Source organism: Symphalangus syndactylus, chromosome 19, assembly GCF_028878055.3.
Source record: "Symphalangus syndactylus isolate Jambi chromosome 19, NHGRI_mSymSyn1-v2.1_pri, whole genome shotgun sequence".
NCBI classification, from domain to species: Eukaryota; Metazoa; Chordata; class Mammalia; order Primates; family Hylobatidae; genus Symphalangus; species Symphalangus syndactylus.
In genome coordinates this window covers 70,806,445-70,831,988 of record NC_072434.2, presented here as the reverse complement: position 1 = coordinate 70,831,988, position 25,544 = coordinate 70,806,445, and the positions used below count along the sequence as shown (strand labels likewise).

Below are 25,544 nucleotides of genomic sequence, written 5' to 3'. Positions count from 1 at the left end.
ATGGAAACCGAGACTACTGTTTAGTAGTCTATAGAAAAAAACAAGTTGTTCTCATGCCTTACAACTAGGAAATACTTCAAAAGGATTGAAGATTTAAATATTTTTTTAAATGAAAGAATAAAACCACAAGAGGAAAACAGGAGAGTTTTACTTAATCTTGAATTGGAAAAAGGCTTTTTCTCTCTCTTTTTTTTTTTTTTTTTTTTTGAGATGGGAGTCTTGCTGTGTCACCCAGGCTGGTGTATGGTTGTGCAATCTCGGCTCACTGCAACCTCTGCCTCCTAAGCTCCTACCTCAGCCTCCTGAGTAGAGTAGCTGGGACTACAGGCGCCCGCCACCACACCTGGCTAACTTTTATATTTTTAGTAGAGACTGGGTTTTGCCATGTTGGTCAGGCTGGTCTCAAACATCTGACCTCAGGCAATCTGCCTGCCCCGGCCTCCCAGAGTGCTGGGATTATGGGTATGAGCTACCACGCCTGGCCTGGAAAAGCAGGCTTTAAACCTAGGAGCCATAAAAGAAAACATTAATAAATTTGACTATACAAAAATAAGAACATTTTACATGGCCAAAAACAAAAGCCCGTAAACAGAGTTGAAAAATAGTACAGAAGTATCCATCACATCTTATTACAGAGAGCTAATTCCCTACTATATAAAGAACTATCAATAAGAAAATGTCAGGTAACGCATAATAAAAATGATTATAAATAGATGATTCAGGCTAGGTGTGGTGGCTCACACCTGTAATCCCAGCATTTTGGAAGGCTGAGGCAGGAGGATCGCTTGAGCTCAGGAACTTAAGACCAGCCTGGGCACCATGGTGAGACCCCATCTCCACCAAAAAAAAAAAAAAAAAAAAAAAAAAAAATTCAAAAATTACCCAGGCATGGTGGCATCCACCTGTAGTCCCAGCTACTCGGGAGGCTGAGGTGGAAGGATCGCTTGAGCTCTGGATGTTGAGGCTGCAGTAAGCCATGATCACGCCACTGCACTCCAGCCTGGGCAACAGAACAAGACCCTGCCTCAAAAATAATAAAATAAAATTAGCCAGTTGGGTGACACATGACTGTGATCCTAGCTACTCACTAGGCCAAGGTGGGAGGATCACTTGAACCCAGGACTTTGAGACTGCAGTGAGCTGTGATTGCCCCATTGCACTCCAGCCTGGGCAACAAAGGGAGACCCTGTCTGTTTAAAAGCAAGAACAACAACAGGTAATTGATAGGAAAGGAAAAAGAAATGGCTCTTGTAAACATGAAAAAAATTCCATTTTACTCATAATGGGAAATGAAAAATTAAAGTATGCTGAGATACAGTTTTTTTGTTTGTTTGTTTTGTTTTGTTTTTTGAGACAGTCTCACTCTGTTGCCCAGGCTGGAGTGCAGTGGCACAATCTTGGCTCACTGCAACCTTTGCCTCCCAGGTTCAAGTGATTCTCCTGCCTCAGGCTCCTGAGTAGCTGGGATTACAGGCGCCCGCCACCACGCCTGGCTAATTTTTGTATTTTTATTTTTGTATTTTTAGTAGAGATGGGGTTTCACCCTGTTGGCCAGGTTGGTCTTGAACTCCTGACCTCAGGTGATCTGCCCGCCTCGGCCTTCCAAAGTGCTGGGATCACAGGCGTGAGCCACCACGCCCGGCCGAGATACTGCTTTTAACTATCAGATGGGCAGAGTTCATAAAGGTTTTAATGTGTTGGGTTAGTAATGGCATGGTTAGTCACTCATACGTATTACTGGTGAGAGATTAATTTTATATAATCTCTGTGGAGGACAATTTGGTAATATCTATAACATTTACAAATTTCCATTCCCTTGATGTAGCACTTTTAAGAGTGTACAACACAGAGCTACTTGCACACAGATGAAATTACATGTACAAAGGTATTTATTGCAGTATTGTTTGTAGTAGCAGAAGATTGGCAACAGCCTAAAAGTCCGTAAATGGGGGAATGATTATAGTATGGCACTCCATATAATAGAAAACCCTGAAACCATTTAACATAAAACAAAAACAGAAGATGGTTTCTATGTACTAATATGGAAATGATTGCTATGCTGTGTCAAGAAAGTAAAATACACAACTGCATATTGTAGCTATTTGAGAAAAATAGAGGAACATATGCATTTTTTTTATTGTATATGTCTAAGGTGTCAACAAAGGATCTTTAAGAAAAGTATAATGGCCGGGCGCCAGTGGCTAACACCTATAGTCCCAGCACTTTGGGAGGCCAGGCAGGTGAATCATGAGGTCAGGAGTTCGAGAGCAGCCTGGTCAATATGGTGAAACCCCGTCTCTGCTAAAAACGCAAACATTAGCCAGGCATGGTGGCATATACCTGTAGTCCCAGCTACTCAGGAGGCTGAGGCAGGAGAATTGCTTGAGCCTGGGTAGTGGAGGTTGCAGTGAGCCGAGATCACACCACTGCACTCCAGCCTGGGCAACAGAACAAGACTCCATCTCAAAAAAAAAAAAAAAAAAAAAATTGTCAGCTATAGGGAAATAGCATGGGTCCTGGGTTCTTATGTCAAGAAGACTTTTTTTGGTGTATTTTTTAAATTGATACATAATAGTTGTACATATTTTGGGAGTACATGTATACAGTGTGTAATGATCAAATCAGGGTAATTGGGATATCCATTACCTCAAACATTTTTCTTTGTGTTGGGAACATTATAATTTTTCTCTTCTAACTATGTGGAAATAGTCAATAAAAAAGTAAAAGAAAAATCAAAACAAAAAAGAAATAGTCAATAAATTATTAACTATAATTTTCGTACTATACTGTCAAATACTAGAACTTATTCCTTCTATCTCACTGTATTTTTGTACCCCTTAGCTAACTTCTCTTCATCCTCCCCTCCCTTTTCCCTTCCCAGCCTCTGGTAACCACCATTCTATTAATAATTTCTACCTCCATGAGATCCACATTTTTAGTTTCCATGTATGAATGAGAACATCTGATACTTGTTTTTCTGTGCCTGGCTTATTACGCTTAGCATAATGACTTCCAATATCATCTATGTTGCTGCAAATGACAGGATTTCATTATATTTTGTGGCTGAATAAGATTTCATTGTGCATATATACCATATTTTAAAATTCCATTCATCTGTTGATGGACGTTTAGGGTGATTCCATATCTTGGCTATTGTAAATAGTGCTACAATAAACATGGGAGTACAGATATCTCTTTGATATACTGATTTCCTTTTTTTGAATATACACCTAACCACAGGATTGCTGGATTTTTAGTTTTTTGAGAAACCTCCATACTAATTTCGATAATGGCTATATACCAGGAAGATTTCTAAAAGATGTTGTTTACACCAGAAGCAAGTCTGTTTTTTTGTTTATGTGTTTGTTTTTGAGCCGGAGTCTCGCTCTGTTGCCAGGCTGGAGTACGGTGGCGTGATTATTTTGGCTCACTGCAATCTCCGTCTCCCAGGTTCAAGCGATTCTCCTGCCTCAGCCTCCCAAGTAGCTGGGATTACAGGCACACACCTCCACGCCTAGCTAATTTTTGTGTTTTTGGTAGAGATGGGTTTCACCATATTGGCCAGGATGGTCTTCATCTCCTGACCTCATGATCCGCCCGCTTCGGCCTCCCAAAGTGCTGGGATTACAGGTGTGAGCCACTGCGCCTGGCCGCAAGTCTGTTTTTATGATACTACTTAGCTTACTAGTAACTCATTATCCTTTGCTTTATCTTCTCATAATCTTCCCATATATACTGCTCGAATCAATATTCAACAAGTTCAGAAATCATACAAAAAAATCGTTATTATCAGCTAAGATCTTTCTGTGTATTTCCAGTCCTTATTCATCATTGCTTACAACAATTCACTTTATACATTGGTCTTTATATCCTTTTTTCTCATTGTTTTTATTTAGTTTTTGAGACAACTTAAATGACAATAGAGCTCATAATGTACCTTTGAAAGTGAAAGCCATAAATAACATGGCGTGAAAGTGATGTTTAAATACTTTGCTTCATCCTGGGATTTGAAAATGGAAGGAAGATAGGCTCTAGAAATAAGAGGGAATTCAGCATTTATACTTTTAAGGCAGAAAGTATGATTAAAAGTTTACATAGTAGGAGGTTTCATCTTTAACTGCTATATTGGTGTGTTTACTGGGTCACAGAGAAAATGTCATGTTCTTTTGGGTAGAATATTGAAATTGAACTTGGTCCCTATGAGATCTAGATTCCAGGCACAATTTTGTCAAAGGATGGTGAAAAAATTATTTTGCTTTGTAGGAAGGAATAACCTGCAAAATCTTTGAGTCTTTCAAGGTCCTGTTTTTTAAAAAATGAAAGGTAATTTACTGTGAAAAGGAACAGTTCCTTTTTCTTTCCTTTCTTTTTTTTTTTTTTTTTTTTTTGAGACTGGGTCTTGCTTTGTTGCCCAGGCTGGAGTGGTGCAATCTCGGCTCACTACAACTTCTGTCTCCCAGGCTCAAACAATCCTCCCACCTCAGCCTCCCAAGTAGCTGGGACTACAGGCTCATTCCACCACACCCAGTTTTTTTGTTTTTTTTTTTTTTTGTATTTTTGGCAGAGATGGGGTTTCACCATGTTGCCCAGGCTGGTCTCAAACTCCTGAGCTCAGGCAATCCATCCGCCTCAGCGTCCCAAAGTGCTGAGATTACAAGTATGAGCCACTTTGCCCAGCTCTTTTTTCTTTCTTTCTTTTTTTGAAACAGTCTCCCTCTGTTGTGCAGGCTGGAGTGCAGTGGTACAATCACAGCTCAGCTCATTGCAGCCTCAACTTACTGGGCCCAAATGATCCTCTGGCCTCAGCCTCCCAAGTAGCTGGTTGCACACCATTATGCCTAGCTAATTTTTTTATTTTTAGTAGCAACAAAGTCTCACTATGTTGCCCATGCTGGTCTCAGACTCCTGGGCTCAAGCAATTCTTCCACCTCAGACTACAAAGTGCCAGGATTAAAACATGAGCCACCATGCTTGGCCAAAAAGAAACAATTTTTTTTTTTTTTTCCCCGAGAGGGAGTCTCGCTCTGTTGCCCAGGCCAGAGCGCAGTGGCGCGATCTCGGCTCACTGCAAGCTCCGCCTCCCGGGTTCACGCCATTCTCCTGCCTCAGCCTGCCGAGTACCTGCGACTACAGGCGCCCACCGCCATGCCCGGCTAATTTTTTGTATTTTTTTTTTTTTTTTTTTTAGTAGAGATGGGGTTTCACCGTGTTAGCCAGGATGGTCTGGATTTCCTGACCTCAATATCCACCCGCCTCGGCCTCCCCAAGTGCTGAGATTACAGGCGTGAGCCACCGCGTCCGGCTGATTTTAAGTTTTTAATCTCAGCACTTGAGTCCAGGAGGTGGAGCCCAGAATCGCTTGAGCCGGAGGTGGAGGCTGTAGTGAGCCGAGATTGTGCCACTGCGCTCCAGCCTGGGCGACAGAGCCAGACCCTATCTCAAAAAAAGAAAAAAAAAAGATTTTAAGTTTTTATATGGGGTAGTTATCAGTTTGTATGTTTTTTATAATTTATTCTAGATGTTCTTCTGCATTTTTTGAGGAAGAGAGATCAGCATTAAAACAGAAACGGCAGAAAATAAGGCTCTTACAACAAAGGAAAGTTGCAGATGTTTCACAATTCAAAGATCTCCCAGATGAAATTCCTTTGCCTCTGGTTATTGGAACGAAAGTTACAGGTAAGTGAAAATAAGCTAATTACTCTTTTGACTTGTAATTTTTAATCAACGTAATCTTTTTTGTTTCTTTGGTTCTTATTTTATTTCATTTTTAATTACCAAGAAATATTTACAATAGACGTCGTTAACCCTCACCCTATCCCTATTCTTCAACTCTCTCTGAGCCTGGTTGATGCTCAGGGGTGGAGTAGGTTCTGTAGTACACGTCACTTGATCTTTTTTTTCCTTAGTGACTTTGATTTTTCACTAGAATGTGTTTACACGTACACATGGAACAAAATTCCGAAGGTGTAAATAACCCAGATAATCTCTATTCGAGAAATGGCTTTTAAATTTAGAAAGCTTAAACTATAGCTCTGTGCAGTTTACTATAGAAGTTACTCTTTCTTCATGCATGAAATCTATTTTTTAAAGTAATTGGGAAAAAGTGTATTGGTTCAAAGTAACATCTACTACAATATAAACTAAAGCCAACTGCCACAAAGATGAAATTTAATAATCTATTGGAGTAAGTATAGCTATGTATTATTTTAAAGTTTGTTTTTTTGGTTTTTTTTTTTCTTTTTGAGACTGAGTCTCCATCTGTCACCTAGGCTGGAGTGCACCTAGGCTGGATCTTGGCTCACTGTGGCCTCGACCTCCCAGGCTCAAGCAATCCTCCTGCCTCGGTCTCCCAAAGTGCAGGATTACAGGCATGAATCACCACACCTGGCTGGAAATTTTTTAAATTTTAAATTATTCTATATTTTCCTTCTACATTATTTGTTTTCCTTTTCTAACTAGTCTTGTCTGGTTAGTTAACAAATACCATTGTTCTCGTGGACTTTGGGTCTAGAAATAGTCCATTTCTAATGATTGAATAAAACTAAATTATTCACTAGTCTGCTCAACATTTTATAGGGGTGTAAATTTTGTCCATTTTATAGATGTGATTCTGTGTACTCATGGAGAGAAAGTGCAAAATCTCAGGTTTCAGTTAATCCTTAATTACTTGGTGAAGGCAAATTACAATATATGTAATACAAGAAATAAGGTGTGTTAAGTGGATAGAATAGGCTAGTAATTGTACTGAGTAATTGTAATTGTACTTCAACCATTGAAAAATGGTTGGAGTAATTCAAAAATAGTTTTTGGAGGGAAGGGAACCTGGAGTTACATAGTTATATCATTTTTTCTGGCTATAAAAGTGGTACTTGTTTCCATTATATTGTAAAAATTATTAAGAGGAAAGGTAGAAAATAGAGAAGAGACTGAATCATGCATATGAAATGCAAACACAGTTTATCTAGGAGAGACTAGATTTGGTAATAAATGAGTGTATATTGACAACTCACTGTGTAATCAACAGATTATAGATGATGTGATCTCTGTCTTAACAAAACTAGTCTGGTAGTAGAGGTGGAAATGGGATGAGATGGGTAGACAGCATATTTGAAAAATGTTTAGTTGTAAAAACTCCATATAAATAACTACAGCAATAAAGTCTAGTGTAAGTAGTAATGCTGACATACTGATTTTTGTCAGAGAAATGCTGACATGAAGAGTGACTCTCAGACTCATTAGGAAATCCTTAGAAATTCATTGTTTTAGAATTTTAAGGACTGGTGATATTATTTGACAAGACTGAAAATCTTAGATAGTGTTTCTATATAAGTACTCTTGTTACAGTGGAGAATAGGTTAGACAGGCTATAGCAAAATGTGAGAAAACTACTAGAGCTGTTTTGTGTGTTGTGTTTTTTATTTTTGTTTTTGGTTTTTGAGACAAAGTCTTGCTCTGTTGCCCAGGCTGGAGTGCAGTGGTGTGATCTCGGCTCACTACAACCTCCGCCTCTAGGGTTCAAGCAATTCTCCTGCCTCAGCCTCCTGAGTAACTGGGATTACCGGCACCCGCCACCACACCTGGCTAATTTTTGTAATTTTTTTAGTAGAGATGAGATTTCACCAAGTTGGCCAGGCTGGTTGGTCTCAAACTCCCAGCCTCAAGTGATCTTCTGTCCACCTCAGCCTCCCAAAGTGTTGGGATTACAGGCGTAAGCCACTGCACCCAGCCTAGAGCTATTTTTTCTTTTTTTTTTTTTTTTTCTGAGACGGAGTCTTGCTCTGTCACCAGGCTGGAGTGCAGTGGCTCAATCTTAGCTCACTGCAACCTCCGCCTCCCACGTTCAAGCGATTCTCCTGCCTCAGCCTCCCAAGTAGCTGGGACTGCAGGCGCGTGCCACCACACCCAACATATTTTGTATTTTTAGTAGAGACGGGGTTTCACCATATTGGTCAGGCTGGTCTCGAACTCCTGACCTCGTAATCCGCCCGCCTCGGCCTCCCAAAGTGCTGGGATTACAGGTGTGAGCCACCGCACCCGGCCTAGCTTAGAGCTTTTTTAAAGCAATGTTTTACATTTTCTCTTTGGGCTAGTGCAGGGGTCAGCAAACTTACGGCCTGTAGGCCAAATCTAGGCTGCCACCTATTTATGCATAGTTTGTGAGCTAAGAATACTTTTTGTATTTGTAAGTGCTTTAAAAATATCAAAAGAATAATGATATGTTGTGACTTATGGAAATTATATCAGGTTCACAGGGCCTCCTTAAGGAGTAAACATGCTCTAAATAAGTTTATAACTGAAACAGACCAGCCCCTACAAAATATAAAAGCAAGTGTGACAGGATCAAAAAAATCTGCCGGTAAATTTTTTTGTCTACAAGAAAAAAATTCAATACCCTGTGTAGCATACAATAAAAAATTGCTGTACTTGTGGGAAAAAAAAAGACTATTCCATAGTCAATAAAAAAGCCATCAATAGAGACAGACTCTGAGATGACTCAGATGTTGGGATTAGCAGACAGTGACTTCAAAATAGCTATCATCGCCGGGCGCGGTGGCTCACGCTTGTAATCCCAGCACTTTGGGAGGCCAAGGCGGGCGGATCACGAGGTCAGGAGATCGAGACCACGGTGAAACCCCGTCTCTACTAAAAAATACAAAAAATTAGCCGGGCGCAGTGGCGGGCGCCTGTAGTCCCAGCTACTCGGAGGCTGAGGCAGGAGAATGGCGTGAACCCGGGAGGGGGAGCTTGCAGTGAGCCGAGATTGCGCCACTGCACTCCAGCCTGGGCGACAGAGCGAGACTCTGTCTCAAAAAAAAAAAACAAAACAAAAAAAAAAAAAATAGCTATCATCAGACATGTTCATGAACTTAAATGTAAATATAAATATAATGAACAGAGGAAATCTGAGTGAATAAATGGACATTTTTTCAGATAAAATGAATTTAGAACTGAAAAGTATAATATTTGAAAAGAAAAACTTCTGAATGAGCTTAAAAGCAAATTGGAAACACTAAAAGAATGGGTCGGTGAACTTGAGTATGTATCAGTAGAAATCATCCAAGTATGAAAACAGGTAGGAAAAAAATGAAAAAAAAAATAGACCCTCAGATCCCTCAGACAATATTAAGCAAGATAACATATGCGTGACTGTAGTCCCCATAAAGACAGGAGAGAGGCATTGGCACATAAAAAATATTAGACAAAACAAAAGCTGAAATTTTTCCAAAAGTATAGATCTAAGGTACTCTGAACCCCAAGCAGGATACCCACATATACACAAAACCCATCATTAGACACAATACAGAAAATCTTCAGAGAAACTCTTAAAAGCAGTCACAGAAAAACAGCATATTATGTAAGAGGAGCACTGATATGGATGGCAGCCAACCTCATATCAGAAAAAATGCTAGAAGTAATGCCAAAAAAGTTCTCCAGACTGAAAGGAACTTTTTTACATTATATGATATCATATGTAAACTGGAATCTACAGAAAGGACCATAGAGCACCAGAAATGAATAAATGAATAAAATGAAATTATTGTGTTGCCAAGTTCTTAAATTTTATGTAAGAACACACAGTATTAATTTAGTAGAAAGTAATGTTAAGACCAGGCGTAGTGGCTCACGCCTGTAATCTCAGCATTTTGGGAGGCCAAGGCAAGTGGATCACTTGAGGCCAGGAGTTGCAGCCTGACCAACATGGTGAAACCCTGTCTCTACTAAAAATACAAAAATTAGCTGGGAATAGTGATGTACGACTGTAATCCTAGCTACTTGGGAGGCTGAGGCATGAGAATCACTTGAACCCAGGAGGCAGAGGTTGTAGTGAGCCGAGATTGCACCACTGCACTCCAGCCTGGGTGACAGAGTGAGACTCCGTCTCAAAAAAAAAAAAAAAAAGAAAATGTTGAGAGGGAGCATCATAGTTCCTAGCCCATTGTGGCTCAAAAACTTTAGTATGCATCAGAATCACCTGGAGGGCTTGATAAAACATGTTGCTGGGCTCTACCTCTGAGTTTCTGATTCAGAAGTTCTGGGATAGGGCCTGGGAATTTGCATGTCTGACAAGTTTCAAAGTAATGCTGCTGGTTTGGGAACTACCTTTTTTTTTTTTTAAACAAAAAAAAAAAAACAAATGCAAAGAGGTATAGCTAAAAAGTCAAAAGAGAATTTGATTTTTTAAATATTGAATTTGGCCAGGTGCAGTGGCTCATGCCTATAATCCCAGCACTTTGGGAGACTGAGGCAAGCCCCTCACTTGAGCCCAGGAGTTTGAGACTAGCCTGGCAACATGGTGAAACCCTGTTTCTACAAAAAATACAAAAATTGGTCAGGTGTGGTGGTGTGCTCCTGTAGTTCCAGTTCCTTGGAAGGCTGAGGTGGGAGGATTACCTTAGTCTCAACTGCAGTGAGCAGTGATTATACCACAGCACTCCAGCCTGGACAGAGTGAGACCTTGTCTCAAAAAAAAAAAAATTATCTAATTAAAAAAAAAAAGATGGCACCAAGGAAGGGACAGGGAACAACAACAAAAAACCCAAATGGGATAAATAGAAAATAGCAAGGTGGTAAACTTAAGTCTGGCCATCCTATTGTTATATTAAATGCCAATGAACTATAAACACTTCTGCCAAGCACACTGGCTCACACCTGTAATCCCAGCACTTTGGGGAGGCCAAGGCAGGAGGATCACTTAAGCCCAGGAGTTTGAGACTAGCCTGGGCTACATAGTGTGTTGGGGTGATCAGACCCAACACCAGGTTGTGGGGGTGATGAAGTCCAGCTGAATCAAAGGATTGAGAAAAAGTTTGAGAAAGAAAGTGGGACCAGGGGCCCATCGCAATTGTGGAGGCTGTGAAGGCCCCAAGCTCTGGGACCCCACGCTATTTATTGGTAATCCAACAAAGAAACAGGTGGTGAGAATGTGGGGGTCAAAAAGGTAGGCGCATGATCTACAGCTGTGACGGCTTAGCATTTATATAGAACATGTTCTGCTACTTGAGATGATGGGAATACAATCAATCTAGGAGCCTAGGAGGGCTAGAAGCAAGGAGCCAGCAAGTCTAGACACATTCCAGGGGACGTTATGTCAGACATGCAAGCCCTGCCTCAGCTTTTTCCCAACATAGTGTAACTCTGTCTCTACAAAAATAAAAAAATAAAAAAATAAAAAAAAAAGGTCAAGCATGGTAGTGGGCACCTGTAGTCCCAGCTACTCAGGAGGCTGAGATGAGAGGATCGCTTGAGCACAGGAGTTCAAGGCTACAGTGAGCTATGATCATGCCACTGCACTCCAGTTTGGGTGACACAGCTAGACTCTATCTCAAAAAAAAAATAAAAAATAAAAAGCCACTTCAATTAAAAAGTAATGATTGGCTGGGCGTGATGGCTCACGCCTGTATTCCCAGCACTTTGGGAGGCCGAGGCAGGCAGATCACTTGAGGTCAGGAGTTCGAGACCAGCCTGTCCAACATGGTGAAACCGCATCTCCACTAAAAATACAAAACTAGCCGGGCATGGTGGCACGCGCCTGTAATCCCAGCTACTCAGGAGGCTGAGGCAGGAGAATCACTTGAACCTGGGAGGCAGAAGTTGCAGCGAGCCAAGATCGCACCCACTGCACTCTGCACTCTGCACTCTAGTCTATGCGACAGTGAGGTTCTGTCTCAAAAAAAAAAAAAAAAAGTTAAGATTATGAGACCAGATTAAAAAAAAGTAAGACTCATCTATATGCTGTCTTCAAGAGTTATACTTAAATATAAAATCTTAGACAGGTTGAAAGCAAAAAGATGAAAAAGATATGCAGTGCAAATAGTAACTGTAAGAAAGCTAAAGTGGCTATTTTAACATTAGAGAAAAATAGGTATCAAGACAGTATTGTCAGAGAGAAGTATTTCATAATGATAAAAATGGCCAGTTCAGAAAGATATACCAATCCTAATATTATGTATGTATATTACTATATACCTAACAATAGAGCTTCAAAATACATGAAAGCAACTGTTGAGATAACTAAAGAAAGAAATAGACAAATCCACAATCATAGTTGTAGATTTTAACACCTCACTTCCAGTAATTAATAGGTAGAAGAAGCCAAAAAATGTCAATACACATATAGAGGATCTCAACAACACTATCAATCATCTTGAGCTAAATAATATTTTTGGAACAGTACACTCAACTGCAGAATATATATTATTTACATATGCAAATGGCTTGTTTATCAACATATACCATATACTGGCCCATTAAAAAAAGTCAATAAATTTTGAAAGATTGAAATCATACAGAGAATTTCTCTGACCACAATAGAATTTAACATATTCCTTCTTTAGAAAATATTTTAGTAAACAAAGAGTAGTAGATTATTCCTCAAAAACAAGAGCAAACAGAATAAAAACGTCACTCTATTAGGGATCTTGCTGTAGGAACAAAGAATCTGGCAGGTAAAAAGTGACTGGACTTTGTGATTGTCATATACAGAGTTAGAAGCACAAGAGTTTTGACAGATGCACTGGGTATTCAAAGTAATGGAAAATTTGAATAGTAGAGAAGTTTGGAAAAATGTCTAGACATGATACTTTAGCTATAGTATATAGAAAGTTGTTTGAGACGTGATACTTAAGCCACAGTTGTTTACCCCTGGAGAAATGAGAGTGTTAAGAAAGATATTAAAATCATTGATTTGTTAGGAAATTGTAAGAATCTGAACTATCCTAAAAGTAATCTTCGTAAAATGAACAATAATTCCAGGTTATCTGGGATTTTCTGTAGGTTATCTAAAGAAGTAAATGGAAAAGAAATAAAAAAGATTTTATTTATCAAATAAATTTTTCAAAAAATAGAAATGAAGAAAATAGGAAAAAAGTACGTACATACACAAACTTTTTTTTTTTTTTGAGACAGAGTCTTGCTGTGTCTTCCAGGCTGGAGTGCAGTGCTACTATCTTGGCTCACTGCAATCTCTACCTCTTGGGCTCAAGCAGTCCTCCCACCTCAGCCTCCAGGGACTACAGGCACATGCCACCATGCCTGGCTAATTTTTTTGTATGTTTTTGTAGAGATAGAGTTTCACCATGTTGCACAGACTGGTCTTGAACTCCTGAGCTCCAGCGATCCACCCTCTTGGGCCTCCCAAAGTGAGCCACTGCACCCAGCCTCCATTAATTCTTTGAACATATTTATAACAGCTGCTTTTTTAAGTCTTTGCTAAATATATTATCTCTGTCAATTTCTTATTGTACTTTTCTTGATTAAGAGCCATGCTTTCCTACTTCTTTACATGTCTAGTAATTTTTGGTGGAAAACTTGATATTTCAGATAATATATTGTAGCAACTATGTATTCTAATTTTTTGGAGAGTTGTTGGATTTGCTTTAATAACTTGGCTATGCAAATACTGATGTCTCTGCTTCATTTTTTTATTCTTATATTTATTATTATTATTATTATTATTATTATTATTATTATTATTAAACTTGGTTTCCAAAGAGTTGCCTGTGTCTGCATATAATTTAGTGGTCAGGGCTGGGTGCGATGGCTCATGCCTGTAATCCCAACACTTTGGGAGTCTGAGGTGGGCAGATCACCTGATGTCAGGAGTTTGTGACCAGTCTGGCCAGCATGTGAAACCCTGTCTCTACTAAAAATACAAAAAAAAATTAGCTGGGTGTGGTGGCAGGCACTAGTAATCCCAGCTACTCAGGAAGCTGAGGCAGGAAAATCACTTGAACCCGGGAGGCAGAGGTTGCAGTGAGCTGAGATGGTCCCACTGCATTCCATCCTGGGCAACAGAGCGAGACTCCCATCTCAAAATAATAATAATAATTTAGTGGTCACCTAATGATTTGAACAGAGGTTATGCTCAAACATCTTGATCGGGAAAAGCCTCACATTGATTTATATGTGAGTTGGGGAATGTATATACAAAGTTGCTGCTAGTTTTCAAGTCATCCTTAGCTTTTACTTTTTGCCAGATTCTTGGATCTTCCCCGTCCATTTGCATAGTAACCCAGTTAGCCAGGGATGGTAGAGAGCTTATTTCTGCCCTTTTTTGGCTCTCTAGTTTCCAGGATCTCCCTGTTAAATTCCTGGCTGTCTTTCATGACCAACCAAAATTCTGGCTGGTTTTCGTGACCAACCCTGAACTAATAAAACCATTCTCATCAACCACTTTGATGGTAGTAGTGGGTGTGTGAATAACCTCGTGCAAAAAGGCCACTGAGTCCCCTGCCCTAACCTGAAGCTCTAGCACTTCAACAATAAACGTTTCTTGTTTTCTGCATTTGATCCATTTCCAGGATCTGTCAGAAACTGAGAGAGATTTTAGTCCTCTACAGTTGTGTTTTTATCAATTGATCCTTTTATTTTAAACAGTCTTGCATTGTGTATTTCTGTGTTCTATTAAAATGTTGTGTATTATACTTTTTGGTTAGTATGAAATGTATTACTTTGCCCAGTTTAAAGCCATCAATGCTGTTGTTCTTAAATTTTATACTCATGCTGGATGTTTGTTTGGATTTCTCTGATGTTATTTTAGGCTGGACTTAAATAATAGTGACACAGAGTTCATCTGTGTCATCAGTTCCAAGACTACTAGTTTTGGTGATTCACTAGAAAGACTCAGAGTACTCAGCACATGTACTCATGGGTAAGATTTGTTACAGTGAAGGACACAAAACAAAACTGGCAAAAGAATAAGGTGCCTGGGGCAAAATCCAGAGGAAACCATGTGCAAGTTTTCAAAAGTCCTCTCCCAATAGAGACATGCAAGACTTTTAATTCCCCCAGAAACAAGTTGTCACAATGCTTATAAGTGTTGTCTACCAGGGAAGCTCATTAGAGACTCAGTGACCAGAGTTTCTACTGGGGGCTGAGTATGTAGGCATCTTTTGCCTAGTACATACTAAAATTCCAGTCTTCCAGAGGGAAAGCAGGTGTCCAGCATTAACCACATCATTTGCACAATCTAGACACAGTAAACCACCATTATTAATTAGGGAACAGTGGGAACACTTCCAAAATCCAAGTTCCTGGATACCAGACAAAGGCCAACCTTGCAAGGAGGTTTTCCTAAGTATAGCAGCGTCAGGCCTGCAGTATTAACTTCTTTAATTATTTTCTACACAACATCTTTGTCTTTTTTTTTAAATTGAACTACTCCTGGTGCTTCACTCATGAGTACAATGACCAAAGTTCTTTTGTTTTTTTGCAGTTAAATGATTTAAAATATTTTTCTCTTAATTTGGGAGTAATATAATTTTATTCATATATGAAATTAGGGATCATCATTTATAGTTTTGGTTTTTGTTTCAAAAAATCTTTGTTGTTTCTCTAAGCCAAAAATAAAGTGTGTGCTTGTTTTGAAACTCTGATAGACAAAATACTGTACTATGATTTAAATTACATGCTTGGAACAGTTTTATATTTGACTATTCTTTGTATCTCCCACACATCATAATGCCTTTGTTCTTTTCTCAGCACGATTACGTGGTGTTCATGATGGTTTATTCACTGGACAAATAGATGCTGTGGATACTCTTAATGCTACTTACAGAGTAACTTTTGATAGGACAGGGCTTGGAACCCATACCATCCCTGACTATGAAGTTCTCGTAAGTAGTATTTCATAATACATTTGTGTTTTATGCCTGTTAAATGTGTTATATAGAGTTTTTTTGGAAATCGTATTTTATGATAGAATCAAGACTTTGGCTCACAGAGGAAGAGATCCTTAGGGGACCCCAGCCCTATCTGCTGGATACCTGGTTCGGATCTATACTTAAGTCTTCCATTTTCCAGGAACTAGAATTTCTCTGTTGGACCTTAACGACACAGCACTTTAGTATAACCAAACTGATGAGTCCTGACTAACCTTGGAGAAGAAGCTACATAACATTTTCATTGCAGCTGTTAGGTTAAAGTATAGTCCTCTTGCAAAATTGTTTTTAAAGTATGAAGTAACATCTTGTACTTATTTGTTCTCCTGTTTTATCTTCAGAGGTATGCAGGGTGGGTGTTAATTACCTTTGCTTTTGCATGATGAAACTTAGACATAAGTACAATTGCGTAATTTATTCAAGGCTCTAGATCTGGTTTCCGATTAGGCTGAGACTAGGATTGAGATCTTTTTTTTTTTTTTTTTTGAGACGGAGTCTTGCTCTGTCGCCCAGGCTGGAGTGCAGTGGTGTGATCTCGGCTCACTGCAACCTCTGCCTAGAATATACATACATACATACATACATACATACATACATACATGTATGTATGTCTTTGTAAATATATTTCCTAAAAGAAATATATATATATGTATCTCCTTAGTGCAGAAATACAATATTGCTTGATATCTCTCCGCAATAGGAGAGAAAGAAAATTAGAACTAAATGTAGAACAGAGTACATTACTCTTAAGTTTTTACATTAAAGGATGAAAGCTTTAAACTCTCCTTTCAAAAAAAGTAAATTGGCTGGGTGTAGTTGCTCACGCCTATAATCCCAGCACTTTGGCAAGCCGAGGCAGGTGGATCACCTGAGGTCAGGAGTTTGAGACCAGCCTGGCTAACGTGGTGAAACCCTGTTTCTACTAAAAATACAAAAAGTTAGCCGGGCGTGGTGGCACGCACCTGTAATCCCAGCTACTTGGGAGGCTGAGGTAGGAGAATCGCTTGAACCTGGGAGATGGAGGCTGCAGTGAGCCGAGATCGCGCCATTGCACTCCAGTTTGGTCAACAAGAGTGAAACTCGGTCTCAAACAAAAAAAAAGTAAATTGCTTCTCTGTTTCATTAATTTAACTGTTTTTATGAGATCACCCAAATATTTCTCCCTGGCTAAATAAGAGTTGATTTTTAATTGTAGGGTATATTCAGACAGTCTAAATGCAGATAACCAAAGGTGGCCATAGAAAACTTTAATATTAATCTTTGATTCTCTGAACTATTTTGACCCCCCTTTTTTTTATTTCTTTTTTTATTCTGGAAGTTCATCCTTTTGGTGGCAAAGTTTTCATACTCTGTTTTAAGTTCTAGCCTTTGATCTGTATAGACTAATATGCTACTCTATAAATAATTAAATATATAAGTAATAAATTCTATATGAATCATAGAATATGCATGAATATATATCTCAAGCTGAAATACAATGATTATAAAGCTTAAATGATTGGTAAATTTCTTTAAGTTTTGTGAATTATTCTGTTTTCTCAGAGTAATGAACCTCATGAGACAATGCCAATTGCTGCCTTTGGACAAAAACAGCGGCCTTCTCGATTTTTTATGACCCCACCACGGTTACATTATACTCCTCCTCTCCAGTCACCAATTATAGTAAGTATATTTTAGAAATATCAATAATTTAATTGATTATTATGAAGGTGAACTAGGTTCTTAAGAAATACACATCTATTACAACAACTTCAAAGTATGCACACTATTTTGAATTGAAAATATTAAATAAAATAAATAGTTGCTTCATCTCCAGAAATATTTTCCTTTTTATTGGATTTTAATATAATATTAATTATAACAGAATTTTCTCTTTTTCTAAAAATAAGATACTTCCTGGCTGGGCACAGTGGCTCACGCCTGTAATCCCAGCACTTTGGGAGGCCGAGGCAGGCGGATCACGAGGTCAGGAGTTCGAGACCAGCCTGACCAACATGGTGAAACGCCGTCTCTGCTAAAAATACAAAAATTAGCTGGGCGTGGTGGCGCGCGCCTGTAATCCCAGCTGCTCCTGAGGCAGGAGAATTGCTTGAACCCGGGAGTCGGAGATTGCAGTGAGCCGAGATCACACATGGCAACAGAGCGAGACTCTGTCTAAAAAAAAGATAAAAATAAAAAAAATAAGATACTTCCTCTGAATAGTCAATGATTAAATAATTCCTTTTTATTCCCATAGGATAATGATCCTTTATTAGGACAGTCGCCGTGGAGAAGTAAAATTTCTGGCTCTGACACTGAAACATTAGGTGGTTTTCCAGTAGAATTTCTTATCCAAGTGGTAAGAATTGTTCTGAATATCTTGGCTGTTTGTTTAAAAACTCAATGCCTTTTATGTTATTAAAGTTGAAAATTTTTCTAGGGCCATGTAGGTTTATCACCGTGTAGGTTTTAAGAGCTGCTATTTCCAACAAAGCCTGAAAGTAAAAGTTATAAAAACCAAAAAAGACTTAAAGATCTTTCTTCTTGAGCTTTGTCTTGTATCTGAGTTCTTATTATTCTGCTATTTTAAGGGCTCAAACATTCTTGCATATGTTCTGTGAAATTCTGAATGTTTGGCTGTTAATAACTTGGGTAACTATGAAGGCTTTTATTTAGTAACCTCAGCATATTCTGCCATCATCAGTCAGTTCAACAGTTATGATGTCCTGGCTAGCTTATATGGTTAGAAGAAATTTTAATTCTTTTCAGACACTAGAAACAGGTATTCACTTGCTAAGTACTTAGTGATTAGACACTAAGAAATCTAAGCCTAAACTGAAGTAAGTGTAGAAGTATTATATCGGAAAATTTTCCTTATAGCTGGACTCTTAAAAATGTAGTGAGTTTGAAAATTAGATTAAATAAATTTTTTAGTTTGAATCATAGTCTAATAATGTTTCATTTCCTTTTTGGAAAATGAAAACTACTTTGGCTTGGGATAGATATGATCTTTATTTTCATTTATTTATTTATTTATTCATTTTGAGACTGAGTCTTGCTCTGTTGCCCAGGCTGGAGTGCAGTGGGTCAATCTTGGCTCACTGCAACCTCCACCTCCCGGATTCAAGCTTTTCTCCTGCTTCAGCCTCCTGAGTAGCTGGGATTACAGGCATGCACCACTATGCCCAGCTAATTTTTTTTGTAATTTTAATAGAGATGGGGTTTCACTGTGCTGGCCAGGCTGGTCTCCAATTCCTAACTTCAAGTGATCCTCCCACCTTGGCCTCCCAAAGTGCTGGGATTACAGGCATGAGCTACCGCACCTGGCCGATACGATCTTTATAAATAAAAATGTTTATAACATAATCCATGAAAATATTCACAGTGTTCTTTTGCAGTTGATGTTATTTTGAGGAAAAGTCTTGTCAGTTGTATGTCTGTATATAGCATTCTGTGTTCCTCAATCACATTTTTTAATTTAATATTTATTTATTTATTTATTTAATTTGAGACAGAGTCTCACTCTGCCTCCCAGGCTGGAGTGCGGTGGCACGATCTCAGCTCACTGTAGCCTCTACCTCCCGGGTTCCAGTGGAATCACCTCAGCCTCCCAAGTAGCTGGGATTACAGGCGCACGCCACCACACCCAGCTAATTTTTTGTATTTTTAGTAGAAACGGGGTTTCACCATGTTGGCCAGGCTGGTCTTGAACTCCTGACCTCACGTGATCCGCCCTCGGCCTCCCAAAGTGCTGGGATTACAGGCATGAGCCACTGCGCCTGGTCTATTTATTTATTTTTTTTGAGACAAAATCTCGCTCTGTTGTCCAGGCTGGAGTACAGTGGTGCCATTATGGCTCACTGCAGCCTTAACCTCCAGTCTCAGGCAGTCCTCCCACCTCAGCCTCCCAAGTAGCTGAGACTGCAGGCATGTACCACCACTCCCAGCTAATATATTTTTTATTAGTTTTGTAGAGATGGGGTCTATGTTACCTAGGCTGGTCTCGAACTCCTGGGCTCAAGTGATCCTCCCACCTTGGCTTTCCAAAATGCTAAGATTACAGGCTTGAGTCACCATGCCCAGCCAATGATATATTGTTAGTTATCCTTGCAATATAAAATTTCTTTTTTTTTTTTTTTTTTTTTTTTTGAGACGGAGTCTCGCTCTGTCGCCCAGGCTGGAGTGCAGTGGCGCAATCTCGGCTCACTACAAGCTCCGCCTCCCGGGATCATGCCATTCTCCCGCCTCAGCCTCCCGAGTAGTAGCTGGGACTACAGGCGCCCGCCACTGCGCCCAGCTAATTTTTTGTATTTGTAGTAGAGACGGGGTTTCACCATGGTCTCGATCTCCTGACCTCGTGATCCGCCCGCCTCGGCCTCCCAAAGTGCTGGGATTACAGGCGTGAGCCACCGCGCCCGGCAAAATTTCTTATACCTTTGGCTTCTCAAGGCAGATGGATATTTTTATATGAAAGATTGAAAATGTGGTAAGAGCAAAGACTTATTCTTTTCACAAAGAAGACACTTGTTTTTAATTCTTTCTTTTAAATAGTAGAAGTAAAAACAAAGCTAATATGTTATATTTGAACAGGTGTTGTGTGTGTGAGTTTGAGAGAGATCAATAAGCAAAGGGAGCCAGAAGCTAAGTATTACTACACTATGTCTAAATAGTGATATTTTTATCGATCCTTGTTATATTTGATTTTTAATTCAATACACTTTATTTTTTTAGACCAGTTTTAGGTTCATAGCAAAATTGAGAAGACGATACGGATATTTCCCATATACTTCCTGACCCCACACCTGTGTAGCCTCCCCCTATTATCTCCCACCAGATGGTACATTTGTTACAGTCAGTGAACTTTCTTTTTATTTTTTTTTTTGAGATGTAGTCTCGCTCTGTCGCCCAGGCTGGAGTGCAGTGGTGCAATCTCGGCTCACTGCAAGCTCCGCCTCCCGGGTTCACACCATTCTCCTGCCTCAGCCTCTCCGAGTAGCTGGGACTACAGGCACCCGCCACCACGCCCGGCTAATTTTTTTTTGTATTTTTAGTAGAGACGGGGTTTCACCGTGGTCTCGATCTCCTGACCTCATGATCCGCCCGCCTCGGCCTCCCAAAGTGCTGGGATTACAAGCGTGAGCCACCGCGCCCGGCCCAGTCAGTGAACTTTCATTAACACATCATTTCACCTAAAGACCATAGTTCACATTAATGTATTTAAGGATGTGGAACATTTTAAGAGTTTTGACAAGTGTATAATATCATGTATCCACCATTATGTATCATATAGAGTAGTTTTGCTGCCCTAAAAATCTTCTGTGTTTCACCTTTTTATCTCTTCCCCTGAGCCCCTGGAAATCACTGATCTTTTTACTGTTTCCATAGTTTTATTTTTTGCAGGCTGTCATATATTTGAAGTCATACAGTATATAGCCTTTTTATATTGGTTTCTTTCAGTTACTAGTATACATTTAAGTTTCTTTCATGTCTTTTTGTGGCTTGATAGCTCATTTCTTTTTAGCATTGAATAATATTACATTGTCGGGATGTACTGCAGTTTAATTTACTCATTGACAAACTGAAAGACATCTTGGTTGCTTTCAAATTTTGGCAATTATGAATAAAGGTGCCATAAACATCTGTGTGCAGGTTTTTGTGTAGCTGTAAGTTTTCAGCTCCTTTGGGTAAATACCAAGGAGTGTAATTGCTGGATCATATGGTAAGAGTATGCTTTAGTTATATAAGAAACTGACAAGCTGTGTTCTAAAGTGGCTGTACCATTTTGCATTCCCAGCAGCAGTGAATGGGATTTCCTGTTGCTCCATATCCTCGTCAGCATTTGGTGTTGTCAGTGTTCTGGATTTTGGCCATTCTAATAGGTTTATTGTGGTATCTTATTATTTAAATTTGCATTTCCCTGATGACATATACATTTCCTCATTGAGCATCTTTTCATATGCTTATCTGCCACCTGTATATCTTCTTTGGTGAGGTGTCTGTTAAGGTCTTTGGCTCATTTTTTAATCCAGTTGTTTGTTTTCTTATTATCGGGTTTTAAGAGTTCTTTGTATATTTTGGAAAGCAGTTCCTTATCAGATGTATATTTTACAAATATTTTCTCCCAGTCTGTGGCTTGTCTTTTCATTCTCTTTACAATGTCTTTAACCAAACAGAAGTTTTTAATGTTAGTGAAGTTCAGCTCATCATTTCATTCTTACATGGATCATGCCTTTGGTGTCATATCTAAAGTGTTGTCACAAAACCAAAGTCATCTAGATTTTTTTTCCTGTGTTTCTAGGAGTTTTACAGTTTTGGATTTTACATCTATGTTTGTGATTCCCTTTGTGAAAGGTGTAAGGTTTTTGTCTAGATTCATTTTTTGTTTGTTTGTTTGTGGATGTCCAGTTGTTGCAGCACCATTTGTTGAAGACTGACTTTTCTCCATTGTTGCCCATTTGTTGGGCAACTGCCTTTGCCCATTTGTTGAAGATAATTGACTATGTGGATTTATTTCTGGGCTCTCTATTCTGTTCCATTGATCTATTTTATTTTATTCTTTGCCACTACCACACTGTCTTGATTACTGTAGGTTTATAGTATGTTTTGAAGTTGACTAGTGTCAGTCCTTCAACTTTGTTCTTCTACTTCAATATTGTGTTGGCTATAGTAGATCTTTTGCCTTTCAATATAGACTTTAGAATCATTTTGTCAATATCCATAAAACGACTTGCTGGGATTTTGACTTATATTGCATTGAATTTATAGATCTAGTTGAGAAGAACTGGTATCTTGGCAGTGTTGTGTCTTCTTATCCATGAACATGAAATATCTCTTATTTATTTAGTTCTTTGATTTCTTTCATCAGAGTTTTGCTCACATAGGTCTTGTACATATTTGTTGGATTTATACTTAAGTATTCCATTTTGGAGGGTGTTAAGGTAAATGATACTGTGTTTTTAATCTCACATCATAATTGTTTATTGTTTGACAAAGCAATTGACTTTTGTATGTTAACTTTGTATCCTGCAACTTTGCTGTAGTCACTTACTAGTTCCAGGGATTTTTTTTTTTTTGTCAATTCTTTCAGATTGTCTACGTAGATGGTCATGTCACCTGCTTAAAACAGATAGTTGTTTTTTTTCCTTCCCAATTCTACCTTTTATTTCTCTTTCTTGTCTTATTGCATTAGCTAGGACTTCCAGTATGATGTTGAAAAGAGTGATAAGAGAGGACATCGTTGCCTTGTTCCTGATCTTGGTGGGAAAACTTCTAGTTTCTCACCATTAAGTATGATATTAGACATGGGGTTTTTTTGTAGATTTTTTTTTTTATCAGGCTGGGGACATTGTCTATTCCTAGTTTACTGAGAGTTTTTATCATGAATGAGTGTTGAATTTTGTCAAATACTTTGCCTCTATCAATCTGATCATATTTTTCTTCTTTAGCCTATTGATGTGATGGATTATATTAATTAATTTTCAAACATTGAATCAGCCTTGCATACTTCAGGTAAATCTCACTTGGGGCTGGGCGCAGTGGCTCACGCCTGTAATCCCAGCACTTTGGGAGGCTGAGGCAGGTGGATCACGAGGTCAGGAGATAGAGACCATCCTGGCTAACATGGTGAAACCCCGTCTCTACTAAAAATACAAAAAAATTAGCCAGGCGTGGTGGTGGGCGCCTGTGGTCCCAGTTACTTGGAAGGCCGAGACAGGAGACTGGCGTGAACCTGGGAGGCGGAGCTTGCAGTGAGCAGATTTCACGCCACTGCATTCCAGCGTGGGTGACAGAGCAAGACTCTGTCTCAAAAAAAAAAAAAAAAAAAAAAACACTCACTTGGCTGTGATCTTAAATCCTTTTATACATCATTGGATTCAATTTGCTAATATTTTATTGAGGATTTTTGCATCTGTGTTTGTGAGAGATACTGATCTATAGTTTTTTTCTTTTCATGTTTGGACAGGGGATCTATGTTGCCCAGGCTGGGCGCAGACTCCTGGGTTCAAGTGATCCTCCCACTTCAGCCTCCCAGTAGCTAGGACTATGAGTACATTCCATTGTGCCTGGCTTATAGTTTTCTTTCACAGTGTCTTTGTCAGATTTTGGTATTAAGGTAATGCTAACCTTGGAGAATGAGTTAGGAAGTATTTCCTCTGCTTCTATCCTCTAAAACATAACAGAGGTTGGGTATAATTTCTTCCTCAAATGTTTAGTAGAATTCCTTAGTGAACCCATCTGGGCCTGATGCTATCTGTTTTGGAAGGTTAATTATTGAGTCAATTTATTTAATAGATATAAGCCTATTCAGAGCCTTCCATTTTTTTCTTGTGTGAGTTTTAGAAATTTCAAGGAGTTTATCTTTTTAAAGTCCATAGGATCTGTAGTGATGCCCCTTTTTCATTTCTGAAATTAATAATTTATGTCCTCTCTCTTTTTTCTTAGCCTAGCTAGAGGCTTATCGGTATCATTGATCTTTTTAAAGAACCAGCTTTTGGTTTTGTTGATTTTTTTCTATTAATTTCCTGTTTCCAATTTTATTGATTTCTGCTCTAGTTTATATTATTCTGCTTACTTTGTATTTAATTTGCTATTTTTTTTTTTTTTTTAGTTTCCTAAAGTGGAAGCTTAAATTACTGATTTTAGGTCTTCTTTACTAATATATGCATTTGATACTACAAGTTTCCCACTAAGCACTGCTTTGGCTGCATCACACAAATTTTGACAAGTTGTCTTTTTATTTTTATCTAGTTCAGAATATTTTTTCATTTCTTCTTTTAGATTGCTTTTTTGACTCATGTATTATTTAGACATATCTTCAGATTTTATAGCTTTCTTTGTTATTGATTTCTAGTAAAGTTCATTGTGGTGTAAGAGCATACATTGTATGATTTCTATTCTTTTAATTTTGTTAAGGTATGTTTTGTGGCCCAGAATGAGATCTTCATGAATTTTCCGTACGACCTTGAGTAGAAAGTATATTCTGCGGTTGTTGGATGAAGTAGTCTATAGATACCAATTATATCCAGTTAATTGATAGTATTGTTGAGTTTATGTCCTTGCTGATTTTCTGCCCATTGGATCTGTTCATTTCTGATAGAGGGGTATCAAAATCTCCAACTATAATGGTGGATTGATCTATTTGTCCATAATCATTTTGCCTCATGTTTTGATGTTCTGTTATTAAGCACATAAATTTTTTTTTTTATTATACTTTAGGGTTTTAGGGTACATGTGCACAATGTGCAGGTTTGTTACATATGTATCCATGTGCCATGTTGATTTCCTGCACCCATTAACTCGTCATTTAGCATTAGGTGTATCTCCTAATGCTGTCCCTCCCCCCTCCCCCCACCCCACAACAGTCCCCGGAGTGTGATGTTCCCCTTCCTGAAGCACATAAATATTAAGTATTGTTGGCCGGGTGCGGTGGCTCACCCCTGTAATCCCAGCCCTTTGGGAAGCTTAGGCGGGCAGATCACTTGAGGTCAGGAGTTCGAGACCAGCCTGGCCAACGTGGTGAAACCCCGTCTCTACTAAAAATACAAAATTAGCCAGGTGTGGTGGCAGACACCTGTAATCCCAGCTACTTGGGAGGCTGAGACAGGAGAATTGCTTGAACCCGGGAGGCGTGAGCTGACTGACGTTGCACCACTGCACTCCGGCCTGGGTGACAGAGCAAGACTTCGTCTCAAAAAAAAAAAAAATTATTATGTCTTCTTGGAACATTGACCCCTTTCTCATTATGTAATGCCTTTTTTTTTTTTTTTTTTGAGATAGAGTCTTGCTCTGTCACCCTTGGCTGGAGTGCAGTGCCGTGATCTGGGCTCACTGCAAGCTCCGCCTCCCAGGTTCACGCCATTCTCCTGCCTCAGTCTCCCGAGTAGCTGGGACTACAGGCGCCCGCCA

At 39.0% G+C, this 25,544-nt stretch overlaps 1 protein-coding gene across 9 annotated transcripts in view; it reads left to right on the top strand.

Annotated features, from left to right (window-relative positions):
- Positions 1 to 25,544, top strand: part of LIN9 (lin-9 DREAM MuvB core complex component) — a 91,113-nt gene that overhangs the window by 26,416 nt on the left and 39,153 nt on the right. For 8 of the 9 annotated variants that reach the window (XM_055234096.1, XM_055234093.2, XM_055234095.2 and 5 more), the window contains 4 exons: positions 5,519 to 5,676; positions 15,481 to 15,614; positions 17,202 to 17,321; positions 17,896 to 17,997. In XM_055234096.1, the coding sequence (XP_055090071.1) occupies positions 5,519 to 5,676; positions 15,481 to 15,614; positions 17,202 to 17,321; positions 17,896 to 17,997 (514 nt within the window). The remainder of the gene's footprint in view (positions 1 to 5,518; positions 5,677 to 15,480; positions 15,615 to 17,201; positions 17,322 to 17,895; positions 17,998 to 25,544) is intronic. The other variant, XM_055234094.2, reaches the window with a different exon arrangement.